General features: G+C 46.9%; 1 protein-coding gene across 1 annotated transcript; it reads left to right on the plus strand.

Moving 5' to 3' along the window:
- The first annotated feature begins 370 nt into the window (after positions 1 to 370).
- On the plus strand, positions 371 to 18302 carry wnt3 (wingless-type MMTV integration site family, member 3). Its single transcript, XM_047032383.1, has 4 exons — positions 371 to 696; positions 12278 to 12519; positions 15477 to 15742; positions 17273 to 18302. Exons 1-4 carry the CDS (start codon positions 617 to 619, stop codon positions 17750 to 17752), a joined length of 1068 nt encoding a protein of 355 aa, XP_046888339.1. The 5' UTR covers positions 371 to 616; the 3' UTR covers positions 17753 to 18302.
- The last annotated feature ends 1689 nt before the right edge of the window (positions 18303 to 19991 follow it).

Consider the following 19991-nt stretch of genomic DNA (forward strand, 5'->3'; position numbering starts at 1 on the left):
AGATGAAATAGACTGAATAAGAACTCTACCTTTTTCCCCTCTGTCCTTCCCAACATCTCCCTCTCATTTTCCCTCCCTCCTTCCCTCTCCTTTCTTTCTTTTCCACATGACCAGGGGGTGGTGTGTGATTGACAGATGGGAACGAAGAATAATTTTTTTCGTAACCTAAGGCCATCGTCTGTGATTGGCTTGCCAGCTGACATCTCCAAACCTCGCTTGTCTTTTTTTTTTGTTGCTCCCCCCCTTTAATATTGGGCCTGTAGATGAGGCATCCTGAGGGAGAAAAAAAAGTAGAGAGAGAAAAAGATATCTACCTTAGGGAAGAACCTCAGACAGAGGGAGGGAAGGAGAGGACGGGTAGGAGCGTGTGTGCGTGTGTGTGTGTGAGAGAGACAGTTTACTCTCTTAACTACTAGGAGACAGACACACTTTCCTGGCCCGGTTCAAAGAAGAGGGAAAACAGGAGGAAGTTTTTTTTTTTCATTTTCATTTACAATTTTCTCCTCCAATAATCAAGCTTTCTCAACAGCTTGTCTTCCAGGAACTCTGCATCATTCCCCATTGGAAATTCTAGGAATTGATCCATTTGTACTTTTATCAATACTAGGCATACCTCATGGATTTGTACCTGATTGGATTTATGATGTGTGTGTGGTTATCCAGCTCACGGGTACTTGGAGGGTATCCCATCTGGTGGTGAGTACAATTTACAGTTTCAGCATCAAATCCTAGAGCTGCAAGCATGGAGATATTTTGGTCAATCATTTTTAGAGGGAAGAATACACTGCACTTTCAGTTGACTGTGTGGAAAAATGTTTTTCGGCCCAGTCCAATGAATCTTAACCTCAAATACTGGTGGAACGGAAAAGGCTGGCCATTTTCTTCCCCTCCATACTCTAGTCTATATATCTCACACAAAATTATTGTGATGCTAAGGTGGTTTATTTCCGTGTGTGGCCTTTAACTTATTTAATGAGAAGATCTTTTTTTTTGTGGGCACAGAAAGCATACGTACACAATTGTTGGTCTCAATTATTGGTGTAGGTTATTGGGTAGAGTAGTTCTTATAAACTGATTTTAATGCTTTTTAGTAGTAGAGAAATTCGGATATCATTTAGTGGGAATAAAATCTCTAAATTTCTTAAGCACATTGACAACACTGACTTTCCTCCCAAAAGCTAAACAAAATCCCAAATCCTAAGGCCCGATTCCTCTAGTCAATATATGTTCTCCTTTACTGAAATAAACCTCCACGATTAGAAATTTGCCTTGAGAGTAGTATGACCAGGACCTTCAAGTCTGCGTCATTATTGTCTGCTTTGCTTTTGCGTTTTTAAATTCTACATTCATGCTACCGACTCCTTATCATGCTATGTAACTCATCATTGTTAAGTGGGTGTTTTCAATAAAATTGGAACGGAGACAACGCATCAGATACTAAATTATTTACAACTAATAAAGCCGGTTCAAAATGTATTTTAAAAATCGAACACTAAATTCTTTACACATCATTCATGTCATATGTTTCGTACCAATTTTCCTGATACTATTTGCTGACTATAAATAACAGCTAATTTTGCCACTAAATGTATTGCTTTAATTTTGGATTCTCCAGGAGTGTTGATAGCAATGTCAGAGGACATGGGGGCTAAGTCTAGAGGGGTTTAATTTTTGTGTCTTTGTTGGAATATCCAACATCCCGTTTGGCAGAGATAACTGGAATTCATTGGTTCCTCTCATTACAAATTCAGCTACTGTACATGCAGCTGACCTCATAGGCCTCAGTCTTTTGTAATGTAAAGCTTTTGTTTTGGATATATTTGTGTAGGCATATGACAAAGCTTATTTGGCTCCTGACACAATCCTTGTCAGAGCTACAGCACTTTTGGTAGCCGGGTTAGCATGTGGTCCCACAGCGGTCCAGTCCAAACCGCCAGCATCTTCTGGTTTCATTTACAGAGTAAGGAGCTGCCAAACGCACAGGCCACAGGGCTGAAGTGTTAATGGCATGAGGACTTTACACCCACTCACAGGTTGAGAAGCACCAGTGACAAAGAGCCCAGGATTCTCTTGTCTGAATTACCTGCAGCTGTTTTATTGAAAAAAGCTTTCATGTTACTGGTGTAATGTTCAAGCCTTAATAATGTCAGCACCTTTGATTTGGGTAACATGTTTTAAGAGTAGATGGTACTGGGTGGGGGTGAGGGGGACCGGGCTACAAAGATGAAAAGCCTGCGCGTAGCTTCAGGTGACTGCGCAGCCGTGAGAAACACTGTCACTGAGGACTGTCACTGTCGTCACCCGCGGTGTACATCCCATCGAAGAGGGACAAAACAAGATGGGTACAAGGTGCGTCAACGCAACGGTGCTGAGTTTCAGCCTACCTAGGCTCCTCTCAGCTTCTGTCTCAGGGGCGAGGACTTGGTCATAAATTCTCTAGACAAGGAGGGGAAGGGAGGGGGGAGAAGAATGACTTTTGATGGCTCCATGCCTGGGAGTCACAGCATCACAAGATGGGTGTCGAAAACAAAACAGAGCATAAATAACTTTGTATTTGCATGGAAGCAGAGGTACCAGAGAGGCATAGCTGGCTAATGAGGTGGTTTGGAGTGCAGACCCATAGTAAAACAGAACCCCTCCCCTTTAATAAAATGCAAGAATGTTTGGTGAAAGAAGAGTTTTATATGTCAGAAAAAAAAGGATATGAAGTATTTGGAGAGATGTCACACCAGAACATACTGCAGGCCTAACATTAACCACAGGTTCCATGAGGTCTCAGTGTAGTGATCTGACAAAGGGTTTGGCAGTGTGTGAGACTGTTTAAATGTGTGGCTTTTAGTGCATATCTGTTTAAAAATATCTGTCACTGGACATACAAAATTTTCTTCCGGCACAGACTGTTCATACAGTACGTTTTACAACCGGGTATTTGATCAGAGTTCAATACAGTTATCACACTATCTAGACAGCGTTTTCCAAATTAGATTGAGTTTGAATGTTGTGATTAATAAGATGTCATGTGTCTGAATTCCATGCAGCTCCTGTAAGTTTGTTCCCATGCAAATATTATTTGTATAGCAACGAAAAGGTATGTGACATATCATTAACTATTTCAGGATAAACTCCCCACATATTATAGTCGAAGTTCTATGCTCAGATAATCCCTAAATGAAACAGCTAAACCCATCCTGTCATCCGGCCTTACTATCTCTGTTTATATTCATATTATAAACAGTGGACATGATGAGTGAATGCTGACACTCGACATCATCAAGGAATTATCCCTCTCAAATCTCCTCAAACACTGATTGTGGAGCGTCAAATATTCGTGGTTTAGTTCCATTATGTATCACCTCAGAACCAGCTACAAATCTATTATCCACTTCTACGCCACCGCTTTAGTGCCGGGGAGAAACAAAAAAGAGGACTTGTAACTTTTGTAAATGAACTACGTTTACATTTAGTCAATTAGCAGACGCTCCGGAGCGACTTACAGTAAGTACAGGGACATTCCCCGAGGCAAGTAGGGTGAAGTGCCTTGCGCAAGTACAGTAAGTCATTTGGCACAGCCGGGAATCGAACTGGCAACTTTCTGATTAATAGCCCGATTCCCTAACTGCTCTGCCATCTGAACCAACAGTGCAGCTCAGTTTTTCTTTTCTTTTTCAGCTTGATACCTGTGTTACATTATGTTCCCATTACTTTGCATTTTAATTGTCTAAACTGTTAGATAATAGTGACGTTAATTATAGACAGTGAGACCCATTTTGTTGCTAAAGAGTATTGAGCAACCCCCTAGAAATATAGCAGGAAGAGAGATAAGAAAGGTCAGAGAGAAAGCAGTTATAAAAAAATGCACTTTTATGTAAACAAAGCCAGAAATGTATAACTGATATTTCAGATTATTTTTAAGTGGATTCCACTTTATTCTAAGCATTACGGCTTTTTCAAGGGTTTGCTTATTATTCTGACCACACAATTCATCTAACAGACTAAATCAGGTGTACTATAACTTTCCAGTGCTGCATTGTATAATCCAGATGGGTCCCTACTTATGCAAGTCGTCTTGACAGAATCCTATCCTGGATATCCCAGCCCTGGCCAACCCTCTCAGGTTACTGAATCCCTATCTCTACCTTGGTCATCCCTACCCAGGTCATCCCTACCCAGGTCAACCCTACCATGACAATCTCTACCCATGTATCTCTATCCACATCATTTCTACCCATGCTATCTCTATCCAGGCCATCTCTACCCACATCATCTCTACCCAGGCTATCTCTACCCACATCATCTCTACCCAGGCTATCTCTATCCAGGCCATCTCTACCCACATCATCTCTATCCAGACCATCTCTACCCACATCATCTCTATCCAGGCCATCTCTACCCACATCATCTCTATCCAGGCCATCTCTACCCACATCATCTCTATCCAGGCCATCTCTACCCACATCATCTCTACCCATGCATCTCTATCCACATCATCTCTACCCACATAATCTCTACCCAGGCTATCTCTATCCAGGCCATCTCTACCCAGGCCATCATCACCAACATCATCTCTATCCAGGTCATCTCGACCTAGGTAATGTCTTCCCAGGCCATCAACACCTAGGTTGTGTCGACCCAGACAAACCCTCCCAGGCCATCCCAACCCTGTCCAACACCAGTGGCTCTAAATGGGGCTCAAGGTTCCATCTCCAGGTCTCAGGAATGTCATTATCTGGCTGTGACACCCCCTCCTACACCCCCACCTTTGGCAAAAGGATCAATCTAATGATTCGTACTGCGAGAAAATCCTCCATCTGCGATCCTGTGTGAAAAGATCAAGGATGTTCAAGCATTATACTGAACAGTGCAAAGGGAGAGAGAGAATAGAAAGGGAAAGCCCTAAAAGAATGTTATTCTTAAGAACCTGTAGGGTTCCATATCAATGGCAACGGCTGCCATACAACTGGGGGTCAAAGACATTACAAAGCCCCTGAGAAATGTATGAGGGGACAGACTGCCCTAGAGGTCTGCTCAATGTAAGATAAAGCTTTAACCAGGAGTACGGCTAACATCCATACAGGAGAGTGAGCAAACTGGTAACAGGTAGAAAGGATTACTTATTTGAAATCCAGCTGTTTGAGCTTTCAAGAGAGCGGTTTGTGTTTCATCTCACAACAGTAGTTAACTAGAGGCATTACTCCAGCCAGCATCATCCTACGCAATACGACATTACGATGCTCTAACTGCAGCATTCAGAAAACAAGTCACCGGCATGATGTCACCCTGCTCAAACACAAGGTAGGTGAGCTGTTCAAAAGAGAGTGGCACTGTTTTGGTAGTTCAAAGCGGTGTAGGAAATGACAAAGCCTCACTGTGCACACTTATTACCTGTACTAAAACACAGGTCAGGGCAGTTCCTCAAAAGAAAACAAGCTCAAGTGCCCGAGGGCAACGAGGTCATTGAGGGTTACGCACACAGACAAACACACACACAAACTAATACTGGAAGTCTTTATTACACTTGTCTAACCGTAATAATTGTCCGGAATAGCGACCTCCTGTAACTTGCTCCTAATGAACAGCACATTAAGAGGACCCTGTGACCTCTTTAGAAGACAGGGGGCAATTCTTTCCCAACCTAGTGACTATGAAGTATTGGTCACACCTGTGCACCCTGATTACAGGTAAACTCCCCCCAGGTTACTGCTCAGGTCATCGTTTGAAATGGGGGAAGGAGAGAGAGGAAGGTAGAGTGAAAGAGAGAATGACAATCTCAAAAGGTTTTGGAATGTAGGCAGTATTTACAGAATAGTCATAGTAACCTTGTTATTTAAATAATTTGTACATACAGTATATACATAGTGACTATGGCACAAAATTATTAACACGCATTCATCATACTTGCTACAAATGTCCCATAGCTGTCATTGTGACACTGTGCACAGGTCTACCGCTGGTTATGATACATCATCACAGAACAGCATGATGAAGGGCTATGCAAACGTAAATGTCAGGGGTACTAACATGAATTATTATTATGCTAAACATATAAAAACATGGCACCAAATAGGGGAAAGAAGAATTTTGGTGTTGATTTTAGCTTTAAGCTTGCCAGGACAATTCTCAATGGCACAGAGCGTGCACAATGCTGTGTTTGAGTTTCAGTTTTTCATTCAGCCAGTCTATCCAAACTTGTCTTCAAAACCCAGACTTTTCAAGAGAACTCGACTGCAGTGACTGCCCTTCGTACAGTCACATGGAGCGCACCTCCACTCTGCCTGAGAAGGTGTTGTCCGCATCCCCTCAGTCAGTCAGTCAGTCAGTTAGGGAGCTTTGTTCCCCGGTGCACTGTGCAGCGGCACGGCCTTCACTCACTCACTGCTAACTTCCTGACAGGTAGGTTCACAAGTTTACACCGCTTGATACTCCTCCCTACTGACTTCAGGAGCTCCCTGTCCCAGCTCCGCAAGCCTGTCTGAGGAGGGAGAGCAGAAGGGAGGGAGTGAGGCAAGGAAGAAAGCAAGAAACAGGTTGGAACATTTTTCAGGGGTCCTGTCATTTTTTATCTGATCAGCCCAGAGCTGTTGGACTACAAATCAAAAGTGTGCCAGAGAAAAACAGAAGACAACAACACACACAGGAGCTGCACATTCCAGCCTCCGCAAGGAAAAGGCCCATCCTGAGGCAAAGCCGGCAACTTTCTGTGGCCCACTTTACTCTCCTTCCAGGGCCTTTGTCTCCCTGTGGATTCTGTTGGGGAATTAAAATTGGGATTCCGACAGCAATGTTTTGGTGCACAAGTGCACGGTGTCTCATTTGTAACATTGCCTCCAAGGCTAATTCAACAAGGAAAACTGTGATATCAACATAAATAAATAGACCAAAGTTGATCAAACAGAATGTATGGGGTCAGTTATTTAAGTAGAAATTGTATTAGTCTGGAGTTAAACCTAATTTCTGATTAATGCAATAATGAAATGCACTTGAGACAATCCGACACACAACTGACTATTTGATTTGATTAAGTAAGAAGCAATAACTTGTTTCCACTTGCAAAAGAATTGCTGGTATCAAACAAACCCATCCTTTACTATACAAATGTTTGGTCGAGACCCAAATCTTTCAGCTGTGGTTCTTTACTCTCGCTGAGTCACATCAGTTGGCGATAACTCATGCGTTACGCTTTGTTTCAAATGGCGTAGGCCTGAACAAGTAAGCATGATTGGAGTTGATGAGAAGTTACATAAGAGTTATGTATTGTAATATGTAAATTCTGTCATGCAATAGCAAAAATACGTTGCGTGCAGAAGAAGCTACAAGCCACTATGTGTGTGTGTGTGTGTGTGTCTGTCTGTGTGAGTGTGTGCTTGTGTGTGTATTTTAGTGTGTGGGTGTTTCTAGGCCTGGTCTACACAACATTTAAAGCAAGATTAATGGACTGAGGTTACAGCAACATAATTTAACCTGTACTGAGCGCCAAGTGGGCACTACATTAAGACGTGTGCTCAGCAAATGCAAGGCATGCTTGGATTTGGGCCTTTGAGTGCAAGTAGCAACACCCTCCTGCCTCAGACACACCAACTCACTTTCCATGATGCTTAGATCTCTGCCTGAGGAATAATGCACAGAGGAATGGATTGTGACAGGTTGGTTCTCCCCCTAATCCTCTCTCTCTCTCTCTGTCTCTCTCTCTCTGTCTCTCTCTCTCTGTCTCTCTCTCCCTCTCTCCGTCTCTCTCCCTCTCTCTCTGTCTCTCTCTCTCTCTCTCTGTCTCTCTCTCTCTCTCTGTCTCTCTCTCCCTCTCCCTCTCCCTCTCCCTCTCCCTCTCCCTCTCCCTCTCCCTCTCCCTCTCCCTCTCTCTCTCTCTCTCTCTCTCTCTCTCTCTCCTCATTTTGGTCATATACTAGTGTCGTTGGCAAACACTGATTGCTATTGGTTACATTGTTTTTGTTTAAAATACCTTTTAGGAATACAACATTCAAAGGAACGAACTGAAGGGCAGTAAAATCCCACCACAGCCCTAACTCTACTGATGCACAAACAAGGTGTTTTGTGGTGTAGTACAGTCGACCTACAGGGCTGTAACAGGTGTAAGAAAGGGTTTCACCTGTCACACTGTTGTGTACTCCTACTGGACTACACCTTGATGGTGCATGAAAATGACAAAAAACTGTAAAAATGTATCTACTGGTGTTGCTGTGGTTCGTCATTGCATCAAATTGTTAGAATTATGTAGGCTTCCTGCCTAATTTGAAAACGATCCAACATACTTGTATAATTTGCCAGGGGCAGAGGGTATTTAAGAGGTGATTTGTTGGTTGTGATACGGCAGTCTGGGGATTTCGAATGGAAGTGCTGACCAAACTATAGGCTATTGGTTGCCTAGTTTACCAAATGGATGACAGACAGTTGACTTCATGAGCAGAGAGGCACTCAATTCTGGAGACGAGGCCTGGTCGTGAACTTCAAATTTGCCCTAACAGGTAGTGAGGTCAGATGTCATGCATTAGCTGGTTCAGAGGGTCACCTAGTGTTTTCTGTGCCTCTGACTTGAGAACCTGTCACAGAGAAAACGTTCATCTGTCTGCCTTAAGACAGGTAAATGTTGACCTATGCAATGTCGACCTCCCACAAAAACAGCTGCAACACATTCTAACCCGCGATGCAGGATCGAAACAGGCAACATCCAGTGGTGTCCAGTGGCATGAACCACTTTGACAGATATTTTCTCATCACATCAAGTTTTCCTCTGTGGAATGCTTGATAGTTTGATGTTGCATTTCCACCCATCTGCAGAGCATGCAGTGCTTTCCCTTTGTTTTCCTTCCGTGTCATGTGTGTGGTTTTCCACTGGCCCGGGCGCTCTTACACCAGGTTGGTTTGGAAACTGAGAAACCCCCCAACTAGCAGGAACCCCCAGGCAGCAGGAGGCCCCACGCTCCTGTCCAGGCATGCACCTGCCAAGCCCCAGAGTTTCAGCTCTACCGTCTACTACCCTGGAGCGGATTCCCCCGGCATTCTGCCTCAGTGTAGGCCCTGCGTCTATGCTCACCTGCTCGGTTGAGACACGTTGCTCGTGGCTTCCGAGAAGAAGCCAGGCAAAACGGGAGAGCTCAGCACAAAACACACACACACATTCAGGTCCTCTGACACGCGTGTGTGGGTAGGACACGCCTCTCTCCCACAGGCTTTCCCCTCAGGATCGGTAAGACTCTCATTAGCACCTAGCCAAAGACATCCCTTTCATCTCGTCAGTCCATTACAGACCAAGTGAGGCGCATCCTTTGCAAACAAAATAGAAAGAGACGGGAAGAGCCACAGCATGTTGTCTGTCTAAACACGCTGCGTCCACATGAAAGCCTCGTGTGGTTGGGTAATTGGCATCATCAGACATCCACATCGTATCCGAAACCTGTGTGCCGCTGAGCTTCCCGGGAGGGAGGGGCGTGGCCAGCCGGTGGGCTGTCACTCTGCCAGGGACGGCCTCCACGGCAGCTCAGTGCCCAGCACCCATCCTCACAGGCCCGCCCCACGCCTCGGAGATTCACGAGCAGCACGACAGCGAGAGTAGACGTGTAATTACTTTACTTAGTCACCAGACAGAATGAAGTCAGCAATGCTTGAACTCATTGGCGTTTCTGGGATTGGGATTGGCATGTGAGCTAATGTGAGCCTCCCTCGCTCTGGCGTACATGAGACTAGGAGATGACTGTGGATAGATGACCACACTGACCTTCCTGGTCTGGCCTGCTCCCAGAGCTAAACCGCTTGTCTGCAAGGGAACATCATATTTGGAAGAACAACAAAACCGTCTGAGTTTGAGTTGGATGTTAATAGGACAAATAAACTGATACAGTCCTATGTCCTGGTTAAGACCTTGACTGGAGCTGTATTGACTATACTGGAAATGTAGTTTATAGTTGAATGCTGGTTCCGATTGAGATTGAGCTGCTATTTGGACTTGCCTCTGACATAATACCTTTCGAACTAGCACCATGTCCTCCGACTTTGCTCAATATCTTCTTCTCTTAAAGCTCCCACACTTGTGTCAGAAGCAGGTGGCTGCGAACCAAGCGGCTTGTTTTATGTGATCCTGTACTCGGTGAGCTCAGCTGCAGGAGCAGCTCAGGCTCTCTCTTGTGTCAGCGTAAGCTCCGCTGGCAACACTCTGATAGCTGGGAGCCTGCTGTAACAATGCTCACCTGTACTCCAAAGGAGATCAAAAAGAAAACGTTTGTGGGAGGGGGGTTGACGGGGTTGCAGGTTTCGCGGAGGGTTGTCGGAGAAAGCAAAGATCACATGAGCTGTGAACTTTCTGAGGGGGATTTTTTTCTCTCTCTCGACTTCAATGACTTGGCTTTTGTGTCGGGGTGGGTGCAGCGCCGCAATCATCTGTCAGAGTCAGCGGCTGTGGTGATAGGGTTGCGCCCCGCGGGGGGCCTGAGGTCATCCTGAGTGGTGCTCTGATCTGATCAGCGCCGATTGTTCCCCCATCATCCTCGCATGGCCGCCAGCGGGACTCTGTGGGCCTGGGCTCCATCGTGTGTCTGCTACTGAAACACTGACAGGAATACTCTCTCTCTCTCTCTCCCTCTTTACCCCTCTCTCTCTTTCTCCTTCCCTTTCTCTTTCTCTCCCCCTCTCTCTCTCCCTCCCTCCCTCTCTCCCTCTCTCTCTCCCTCCCTCCCTCTCTCCCTCTCTCCCTCTCTCTCTCTCTCCCTTCCTCTCTCTCTCCCTCTCTCTCTCCCTCCCTCCCTCCCTCTCTCCCTCTCTCCCTCTCTCCTTTTTCTCTTTCTCTCCCCCTTTCTCTCTGTCCGTCTCTCTCTCACTTTCTAATTCCCTCTCTCTCTCTGTCTCTCTCTCTCCCACACAGTCTCTCCCTCTGTCCTGCATACCCTCTCTTTCTGTGTGAAATAACATCCATGGAGTAGTATTTTTGGTCATTTTCTTATGTTTGGCGGAGCTAGAGAATAGAGAAGAAACGCAGGGGGGAGAGAGGGGAAGACATGCAGAAATGACGTGTGCCAGAATGGAACTGGGGCCAACGTGTTAACGCCTCAGCCTAACGCTCATCCCGGTGAACCATTGGTCCTGTCACACGTTTGGTGTACTTTTGAGAGCATTCATGGAGAATAAACAAACAACATCACAACATCACCGTAAATGTGATTAACTACCTCATGATAAATAAACACATAGCAGATTCTGGAAAGCAAAGTGCAGTTTTGCCTCAGCCTGTCAAAACAGTAAGCATGTTAAAACACGGACAAAGCTTTTTTATAGAAAAAGAAGGCAATTAAAATTAATTACCAATTAAATTTCAATGAAACTATAATGGTTTCTGGCATCCATAGCTGATGTGGGCTGTCTCGTTGAGGTGATTAATCTGTGTTTAGGCACATCTACACCAGCCCGCTGGTGAGGAGAGAGAGTTTCAGGAATGCCATGTCCCCTTTACCACACAGCGAACAGCACACATACCCACACCTCCAGAGGAAACCCACAAATTAATAATAAAAACGTTTAATTGCACTTGTAATAATATAAATATAAATGTGTGTGTGTTTATGTTTGTTTGATGTCTTTACTTGGTTTTATTGGGCCTTTTCCAAAGAACAAACAAGACAGATCTGTGTGTTATCTTTCAGATCATCAGTACTCGCTAACAAGACGAAGCACTTAGAAAAGTCAATGTTAATAGCTCATATCCTTGCCCAGAAGAGTGGCTATTAGCTTCCAGTCTCGAAAGAAAACAAATAACGGCACTGCTTTGAACTACAGAAAGTCAATAAAACACTCAAGTCATCCCAACTCTAGGGTAAAACATTGTTCCTATACCGTCAGTTTCAAAAATCGACCTTACATATCAGAATCAGAATGGGATTTATTCGCCATGAAAGTTTGCACAGACAAGGAATTTGCTTTGGCAGGAAGGTGCATACAATAAACATATGGGAATCTTAAATGTAGATATATGGTCTAACTATACTATAGTACGATAGTAAGAAGGCCGTTTGAATGATTCAACGTGTAGGGCCTGTGTATGGAGAGAGCCTTTTCCTGCCCTGTTTCCCCATACAGACTGAGAGGGGCCACTCTGGCACCAACAACACTATTGAGGAACTGGAGGCCATTCAGTTATTCAATGGCAGATCATCCTAGGGCTTCTCCCTAGAAAGACGAGGGGAGAGCAAGAGACTGTTTAGGCATTGCTAGTGTGGGGTCTAGCAGGACTTAGTAACTGATACCCCCCCCCCTCCCCCTCCATCTCTCCCCGCTGCAGGTCCCTGGCCCTGGGGCAACAGTACTCGTCACTGGGCTCCCAACCCCTTCTGTGCGGCTCCATTCCTGGCTTGGTTCCCAAGCAGCTGCGCTTCTGTCGTAACTACATCGAGATCATGCCCAGCGTGGCCGAGGGCGTCAAGCTGGGCATTCAGGAGTGCCAGCACCAGTTCAGGGGCCGCCGCTGGAACTGCACCACCATCAAAGACAACCTGGCCATCTTCGGCCCCGTGCTGGACAAAGGTGAGCAGCTGACCAGGACGATGAGGTCCAAATGATGTGGCGCCCTTAACCCCTGTTTTGCCTCCACACTGCTGATGAAAGTAGTTCATTGTATTCCTCAAAGGGCACGTGTGTCAGAATGCCAAGTATCGTAGAACTTGAACGAGTATCGTATAAACCGCGAAACGACATGTTGTACAACATTGTGAAACGAAACTCCATAGCACCAAGCAGACGCAGAGTAGAATCAGCGATAGCTTGCATGCTCGCAGAGGGCACTGGCGTCGATCTTAGACGTGACTAAATCTTTTTAAGGAAATAAGAGGAGAAATATAATTGAAGTAGTCTAAACAAACAGGAGTATTACAGGAAGCTGACGCCTCTAGTTGAGGTATCAGGGTAACCAAAGCTTTGCACTTACACACCGCTTGTTTCTCTGGCTTTTGCTGACAAACGACTACCAGGGCAATTACAATAATATACACCTTTCCTCACAGCTGTGAGAAATGAGCCCGCTGGTGCAAGCACTGACACATTATTCTACCTTCCATCAATCTTTCCCTTCAACATCATCTTTATCTTTGAAATCTCAGTGTCGTCTTTGGGTTTCCCAACTTCGTTGATGTTTTTCACACATGAAAGCAGGTCAGTGTTGTAAATCTCGATAGAAAACATCACAGTTATATTTTAGGACATCTATCAGGCTTTCCACACTGAAAACCGATCATCAACGGTCTTAACACTGACTGTGTGCTTTAAACAATCCCTAAAACGTGATACAAAAACACAGAATGCACAAAGAAAACAGAACCGGGGTTGTTCCGTGGAGCCGGTTGTTCCGTGGAGCCGTTAAATCCCTAATGATAAAGATGGGGACTGTGTTGGAGAGTGAGGCTGCTGATTGGAAATGAATTAGCCTGTGTCAGAGGGCCAGGGATCTGGGCAGACATGGGTAGTGTGAACCTCCCTCGCTCCTCAATCAAATAAAAGGGAGAGGGGAGGCCAAATGAGATTACAGGCAATAGAAAAGGGCTGGGGGGGCTCAGCTCAACCCCTACTGTGCATGAAGACCAGCTCGCTGCTCACACAGGCCGGCTCCCACGAACGACCCATTCACACGCCCTTTTGACTCTGTCATGAAAACAGTCTGAAAGGGAATCTCCCAACCTACCCTGGGCCCTGTGCTGGCCTGAGGTGGAAGGGAGAGGAAGGCAGGGGGTGGCTTAGGTGGGCGCTGAGGCCTGAGTTGGGAGTGTGGGCATGGAGGATGGTGACGGATAGGGGGGGGGGGGGAGGGCATCATAGAGTCGCTAGCCACTGTAGCCACTATGGTAGTTAATGGTGGTGAGGGTCGCAGAGGGATAAGGGTGGTGGTGTTGGAGATTGGGGGTGGGTGGTGGGGGGGGGGGTTTACGTCTGGGTGTTGGTGGTAGGACAGGATGGGGTTTTAGGGTGGGGTGGGGGGTGGTGGGGGAGTTTAGGGAATGCCAGCTCTGGGCAGAGCGGGACTGTGGGGGCGCGAGTCGCTGGGCCCTTTGTGTGGGTAATACAGTGTGACACAAGGGAAACAAAGGCGGATTGATGGGCCCAGCAGGTAGCAGGAGCAGCGCTAGCCTTGGCTGGCAGCCAGAACTCCAGGGCCCCACTGCTCACAGGCCTCTGTTGTGGGGAGCCCAGCAGGGCTTGCCAGGGATAGCTGGGACTCCCAGTCGCCTCCCAACCAGAGGTGTGTGTGATCCAATCAAACAAACATTCACAGGGGCTTGAAACAAGAAATGTAGCTTTTTTCTGTTTACAGCATGATGCACACTAGGAGCACAGATACTGTGGAGACTGTCCACACAGGAACATGTCTGTATTATATATCTGCAATGTCTAATACACTACGTTTATCAGGCTTTCACTTTTCCCAAACTATGGGCGATTAATGTCATTACTGCTGTATCGTGAACAACACTTCTGACACACTTCTTGGGAATATGTCATTCAGTTAGTCGGAGAAATTCAGTTAGACCTCCCTAGACGCTTAATACTTCATTGCACAGTGGGCCTTCCTTTCCCCTCTAGGTCTCAGTGTGTGTGTGTGTGTGTGTGTGTTTATGTATCATGTGTGTGCTCGTGGGGGTGGGGGAGGAGGTGTGCAGTGAAAAGAGTAAGCCATAGTAAGTGTGCTGCGATTGTGAAACAATGGTGTCTGGTTACATAATAAGCTGTTGCGTTCAAAGGAGGCGCAACTCCATCCCTCAGCACCAACACGGCAGACGCACTGCTAGGTCTCAGCAGAGGCCCTGCTAGGTCTCAGCAGAGGCCCTGGGCTCCAACCAGGGAAGTGGGGGTGGAGGGGTGAGGGGGGCGACATTCCTGAAACACTATCCAGATGCAAAACAGCACACCTAGCGGGACGACAGGAGGTCTCTGTGATCCCACTGAGAAGGAAGGCGACTGACACAGCCACAAAGAGGATGAGGTCACTTGGGACTCCTCCTCCCCACAGCTACTGCAGTCATGTCGAATGCATTCCTAAATCTGCAGGTCATCATCGTATAGATCCATAGTTGGAAGACCACATAAACATTCCAGTGGAAAGACTTTTGGTTTTCTGCGTTGATTAAACTCTCACTGAAATACACCCGGTCCATTTTAGAAGTGTGGTGAGTTTGTGTCAAGCAAGTATTTTTCATCGTGATGTTATTCGTTTCAAAGTACAGATAGGTTCAGGTATGTACGCCTACTTGAAGATTAAATGCTGTGTTAAAAGGTTTGTGCCCAAGGGGATCCCCTTTCATTACCCCTGGATGGATGTTGGCAGTCACAAAGATAGTTGTTGTCAAAGTGGGACCTGAGATTGACATTTTGTGTACGCACATTTCACCTTCCTCCCTGTATCTCTCTCCCTCTCCCTCTGTCTCGTTCTCGCTCTGTCTCTCTCTCTGTCTCTGTCCCTCTCTCTGTCTCTGTCTCGTTCTCTCTCTGTCTAGCCACGAGAGAGTCTGCCTTCGTCCACGCCATAGCCTCGGCCGGCGTGGCATTCGCAGTGACGCGCTCCTGTGCCGAGGGGACGTCCACCATGTGTGGGTGCGACTCCCACCACAAGGGTCCGCCGGGGGAGGGCTGGAAGTGGGGCGGCTGCAGCGAGGACGCCGAGTTCGGGGTCCTGGTGTCCAGAGAGTTCGCCGACGCCAGAGAGAACCGCCCGGACGCCCGCTCGGCGATGAACCGCCACAACAACGAGGCCGGCCGCACGGTGAGTCAGCGCCGTACAGACACGCCCCCCCGGGATGAGTCATCAGGCACGTTGCTACACACCGCGGTCGATACACGGTTGTTCACATGCATACAGCATGCTTGGTGATGTTGGGAGGTAGGACTTCCAGAAAACAATCAAATCAATCCCATCTACACACCCAGCACACAGATTACACAACAGTTTCATCGTGAGTACCTATGCCCTGAACGCACCCTAAGCACGCCCAACCCTCTAGCTCAAACAGGGAGAAAGCCCAGGAAAAAAGACAATGAACAAAGATCAGATTGTTACATGAAGGAGTTGGAATTATCCACGGTAAACAGTTACAGTGAAAGATTACTAATTGTGTGACAGATGGGATTTCTCTATTTGACTTATTCAGCCCACATTTGAGTGAATTTCCACCTGAAAAGGTTGCACTTCATTCTGAATGACTGGGTAATTGCCTCAACTAAAAAATCCCAACCCTGCCTTTCATGCCTTGCATCCCAACGAAAAGTCCCTGACAGACAAATAACCCGAGTTAGGTGAGGGGGAAAAGAAGGGAATCAGCATGGATTTAAACCATCACTCGTGCTGTCACTGCTTACTGAAGTGTCTGGCGAGGACTACTCGCCAGCACGCTGAGGGGCAATTGGAGGGACCACACGGCAACAAGGCAGGCCTTTGATCTGAGCAGACAGGAGCAGGGAGACCACAGGAGCTGCAGAATGGCAGCCCTGTCAGGACCCTTCTCCTCAGCCTGATCCCAGTCACCCCACCTGGGCTCCTTCAGCTCCATTGTTCCTGTCCTCTCCACCCCTCCACCCCTCCACCCCTCCACCCACCATGGCCTAGGGCCCCAGAGATGCCAGGGGCCTGACGAGCTCAGGACATGATGTCACAAGTCTCCCCTACCCCCCTACCCCCCTACCCTCTCTCTCTCTCTCTCTCTCTCTCTCTCTCTCTCTCTGTATCTGTCAACCCCCCCCCCTCCCAACTCCCCCTCGCCCAGGGGTGCCACAAACACCTGCCTTCCGCTTCAGCTGGGGAATTCTGCAGCTAAATATAGTCAGGGAATTGAAGCAAAACAAATTAAAACAAAGGAAAGCAGAGTCTGTGAACTGCTCACGTGTGAACAGACTTCAGAGGGAGTGAGACGCAGACTGAGTAGACCTGCGTTTGTTTAACACATGACATGACACCAAAACACAAAGTTCAGCCCCAATCTGAATCTCCTGCGCAGTCCTTAAGTCTGCCAGTCTGCAATACTGAACATCCTACACGTGAAAAGCTAATGAACAAAAGTACTTACCTGTCCATAAAAATACCTTTCCCATGGACTTACCTGTCTTCCCAGAAGTCCACACACTAACCCAATCTGTTGCTACACACTAAACGAGCTAACCCTTAGACTAAATAAGTAGTATACAAAACAAACCAACCCAGGACTAGTTTGACCGGCTCAATAATGAGCTGATCACACCTCTAAACCCCTGCCTCTCTCCATCCTGTCTATGAACTGGGATTTCCTCCTCCTTCCCTCAGACCATCCTGGACCACATGCACCTGCGCTGCAAGTGCCACGGCCTGTCCGGCAGCTGCGAGGTGAAGACCTGCTGGTGGGCTCAACCCGACTTCCGCATGCTGGGGGACTACCTGAAGGACAAGTACGACAGCGCCTCGGAGATGGTGGTGGAGAAGCACCGCGAGTCGCGGGGCTGGGTGGAGACGCTGCGGGCCAAGTACGCCTTCTTCAAACACCCCACGGAGCGCGACCTGGTCTACTACGAGGGCTCGCCCAACTTCTGCGAGCCCAACCCTGAGACGGGCTCGTTCGGTACGCGCGACCGCGTCTGTAACGTGTCCTCGCATGGCATCGAGGGCTGCGACCTGCTGTGCTGCGGGCGGGGCCACAACACCCGGACAGAGAAGCGCAAGGAGAAATGCCACTGCATCTTCCACTGGTGCTGCTACGTCAGCTGCCAGGAGTGTGTGCGCGTCTACGACGTGCACACGTGTAAGTGAGGTTCCCACACACGGACGAGACGGATGGACAACAAGCTCTGCCACCCATCGCAGACACACGTCATCACACACCTACACAGGCACACAGCCAACAGCGACCAGCATCTAATGGGTTATGGCACTTCCTGTACTGAAACTCTGGAACTCTTTGCTTCTCCATCCTTGTAATAAGAAATGACTCCCATGTCTGATTCCCAGGTCCTGCATCCAACTACATGTGTTAACAGTGCCCGGACTCTGAAGGAACAGGGTCTGTTTTCTTTGGAATAAGCGCTGTTGTCCTTTCCCCAGGTTCACCCCATCGCCACCCAGCGTTGGTCCCTGCTCCTTTTCCCTTCATTATTTATTCTCCCCTCCCCCCCACTTGACCGTAAGGACTGTGGTACCTAACACTTCTTATCTGTGAAATGAATGCAGTAGATGACTTTTACAGACCATTTCATTTGAATGGACGTCTTTTAACTAACACTTCAACTCTCCAGCCACCTGGCTGGTCCACTGTCGAGAACTTAAACCACCGTTTCCCCATCACCTACCCAACGTCACAAACAGGTCCTTCTCAAAAAATTAGCATATTGTGATAAAGTTCATTATTTTCCATAATGTAATGATAAAAATTAAACTTTCATATATTTTAGATTCATTGCACACCAACTGAAATATTTCAGGTCTTTTATTGTTTTAATACTGATGATTTTGGCATACAGCTCATGAAAACCCCAAATTCCTATCTCAAAAAATTAGCATATCATGAAAAGGGTTTCTAAACGAGCTATTAACCTAATCATCTGAATCAACTAATTAACTCTAAACACCTGCAAAAGATTCCTGAGGCTTTTAAAAACTCCCAGCCTGTTTCATTACTCAAAACCGCAATCATGGGTAAGACTGCCGACCTGACTGCTGTCCAGAAGGCCATCATTGACACCCTCAAGCAAGAGGGTAAGACACAGAAAGAAATTTCTGAACAAATAGGCTGTTCCCAGAGTGCTGTATCAAGGCACCTCAGTGGGAAGTCTGTGGGAAGGAAAAAGTGTGGCAAAAACGCTGCACAACGAGAAGAGGTGACCGGACCCTGAGGAAGATTGTGGAGAAGGACCGATTCCAGACCTTGGGGGACCTGCGGAAGCAGTGGACTGAGTCTGGAGTAGAAACATCCAGAGCCACCGTGCACAGGCGTGTGCAGGAAATGGGCTACAGGTGCCGCATTCCCCAGGTCAAGCCACTTTTGAACCAGAAACAGCGGCAGAAGCGCCTGACCTGGGCTACAGAGAAGCAGCACTGGACTGTTGCTCAGTGGTCCAAAGTACTTTTTTCGGATGAAAGCAAATGTTGCATATCATTCGGAAATCAAGGTGCCAGAGTCTGGAGGAAGACTGGGGAGAAGGAAATGCCAAAATGCCTGAAGTCCAGTGTCAAGTACCCACAGTCAGTGATGGTCTGGGGTGCCATGTCAGCTGCTGGTGTTGGTCCACTGTGTTTTATCAAGGGCAGGGTCAATGCAGCTAGCTATCAGGAGATTTTGGAGCACTTCATGCTTCCATCTGCTGAAAAGCTTTATGGAGATGAAGATTTCATTTTTTCAGCACGACCTGGCACCTGCTCACAGTGCCAAAACCACTGGTAAATGGTTTACTGACCATGGTATTACTGTGCTCAATTGGCCTGCCAACTCTCCTGACCTGAACCCCATAGAGAATCTGTGGGATATTGTGAAGAGAAAGTTGAGAGACGCAAGACCCAACACTCTGGCTGAGCTTAAGGCCGCTATCGAAGCATCCTGGGCCTCCATAACACCTCAGCAGTGCCACAGGCTGATTGCCTCCATGCCACGCCGCATTGAAGCAGTCATTTCTGCAAAAGGATTCCCGACCAAGTATTGAGTGCATAACTGAACATAATTATTTGAAGGTTGACTTTTTTTGTATTAAAAACACTTCTTTTATTGGTCGGATGAAATATGCTAATTTTTTGAGATAGGAATTTGGGGTTTTCATGAGCTGTATGCCAAAATCATCAGTATTAAAACAATAAAAGACCTGAAATATTTCAGTTGGTGTGCAATGAATCTAAAATATATGAAAGTTTAATTTTTATCATTACATTATGGAAAATAATGAACTTTATCACAATATGCTAATTTTTTGAGAAGGACCTGTAGTCAACACTATACTGAACACACACGGCAGCCCAGGAAACAACCACACTGACTACTGAACTCATTAAGAGGGCTGTCAGC

This window comes from Hypomesus transpacificus, chromosome 13 (assembly GCF_021917145.1).
Source record: "Hypomesus transpacificus isolate Combined female chromosome 13, fHypTra1, whole genome shotgun sequence".
NCBI classification, from domain to species: Eukaryota; Metazoa; Chordata; class Actinopteri; order Osmeriformes; family Osmeridae; genus Hypomesus; species Hypomesus transpacificus.

Bases quoted from the DNA above. Each gene is read 5' to 3' on its own strand.
- wnt3 (XM_047032383.1), top strand. From the start codon at position 617: ATGGATTTGTACCTGATTGGATTTATGATGTGTGTGTGGTTATCCAGC. The intron at 697-12,277 runs GTGAGTACAATT...TCCCCGCTGCAG, and splicing joins GGAGGGTATCCCATCTGGTG to GTCCCTGGCCCTGGGGCAAC. The intron at 12,520-15,476 runs GTGAGCAGCTGA...CTCTCTGTCTAG, and splicing joins CGGCCCCGTGCTGGACAAAG to CCACGAGAGAGTCTGCCTTC.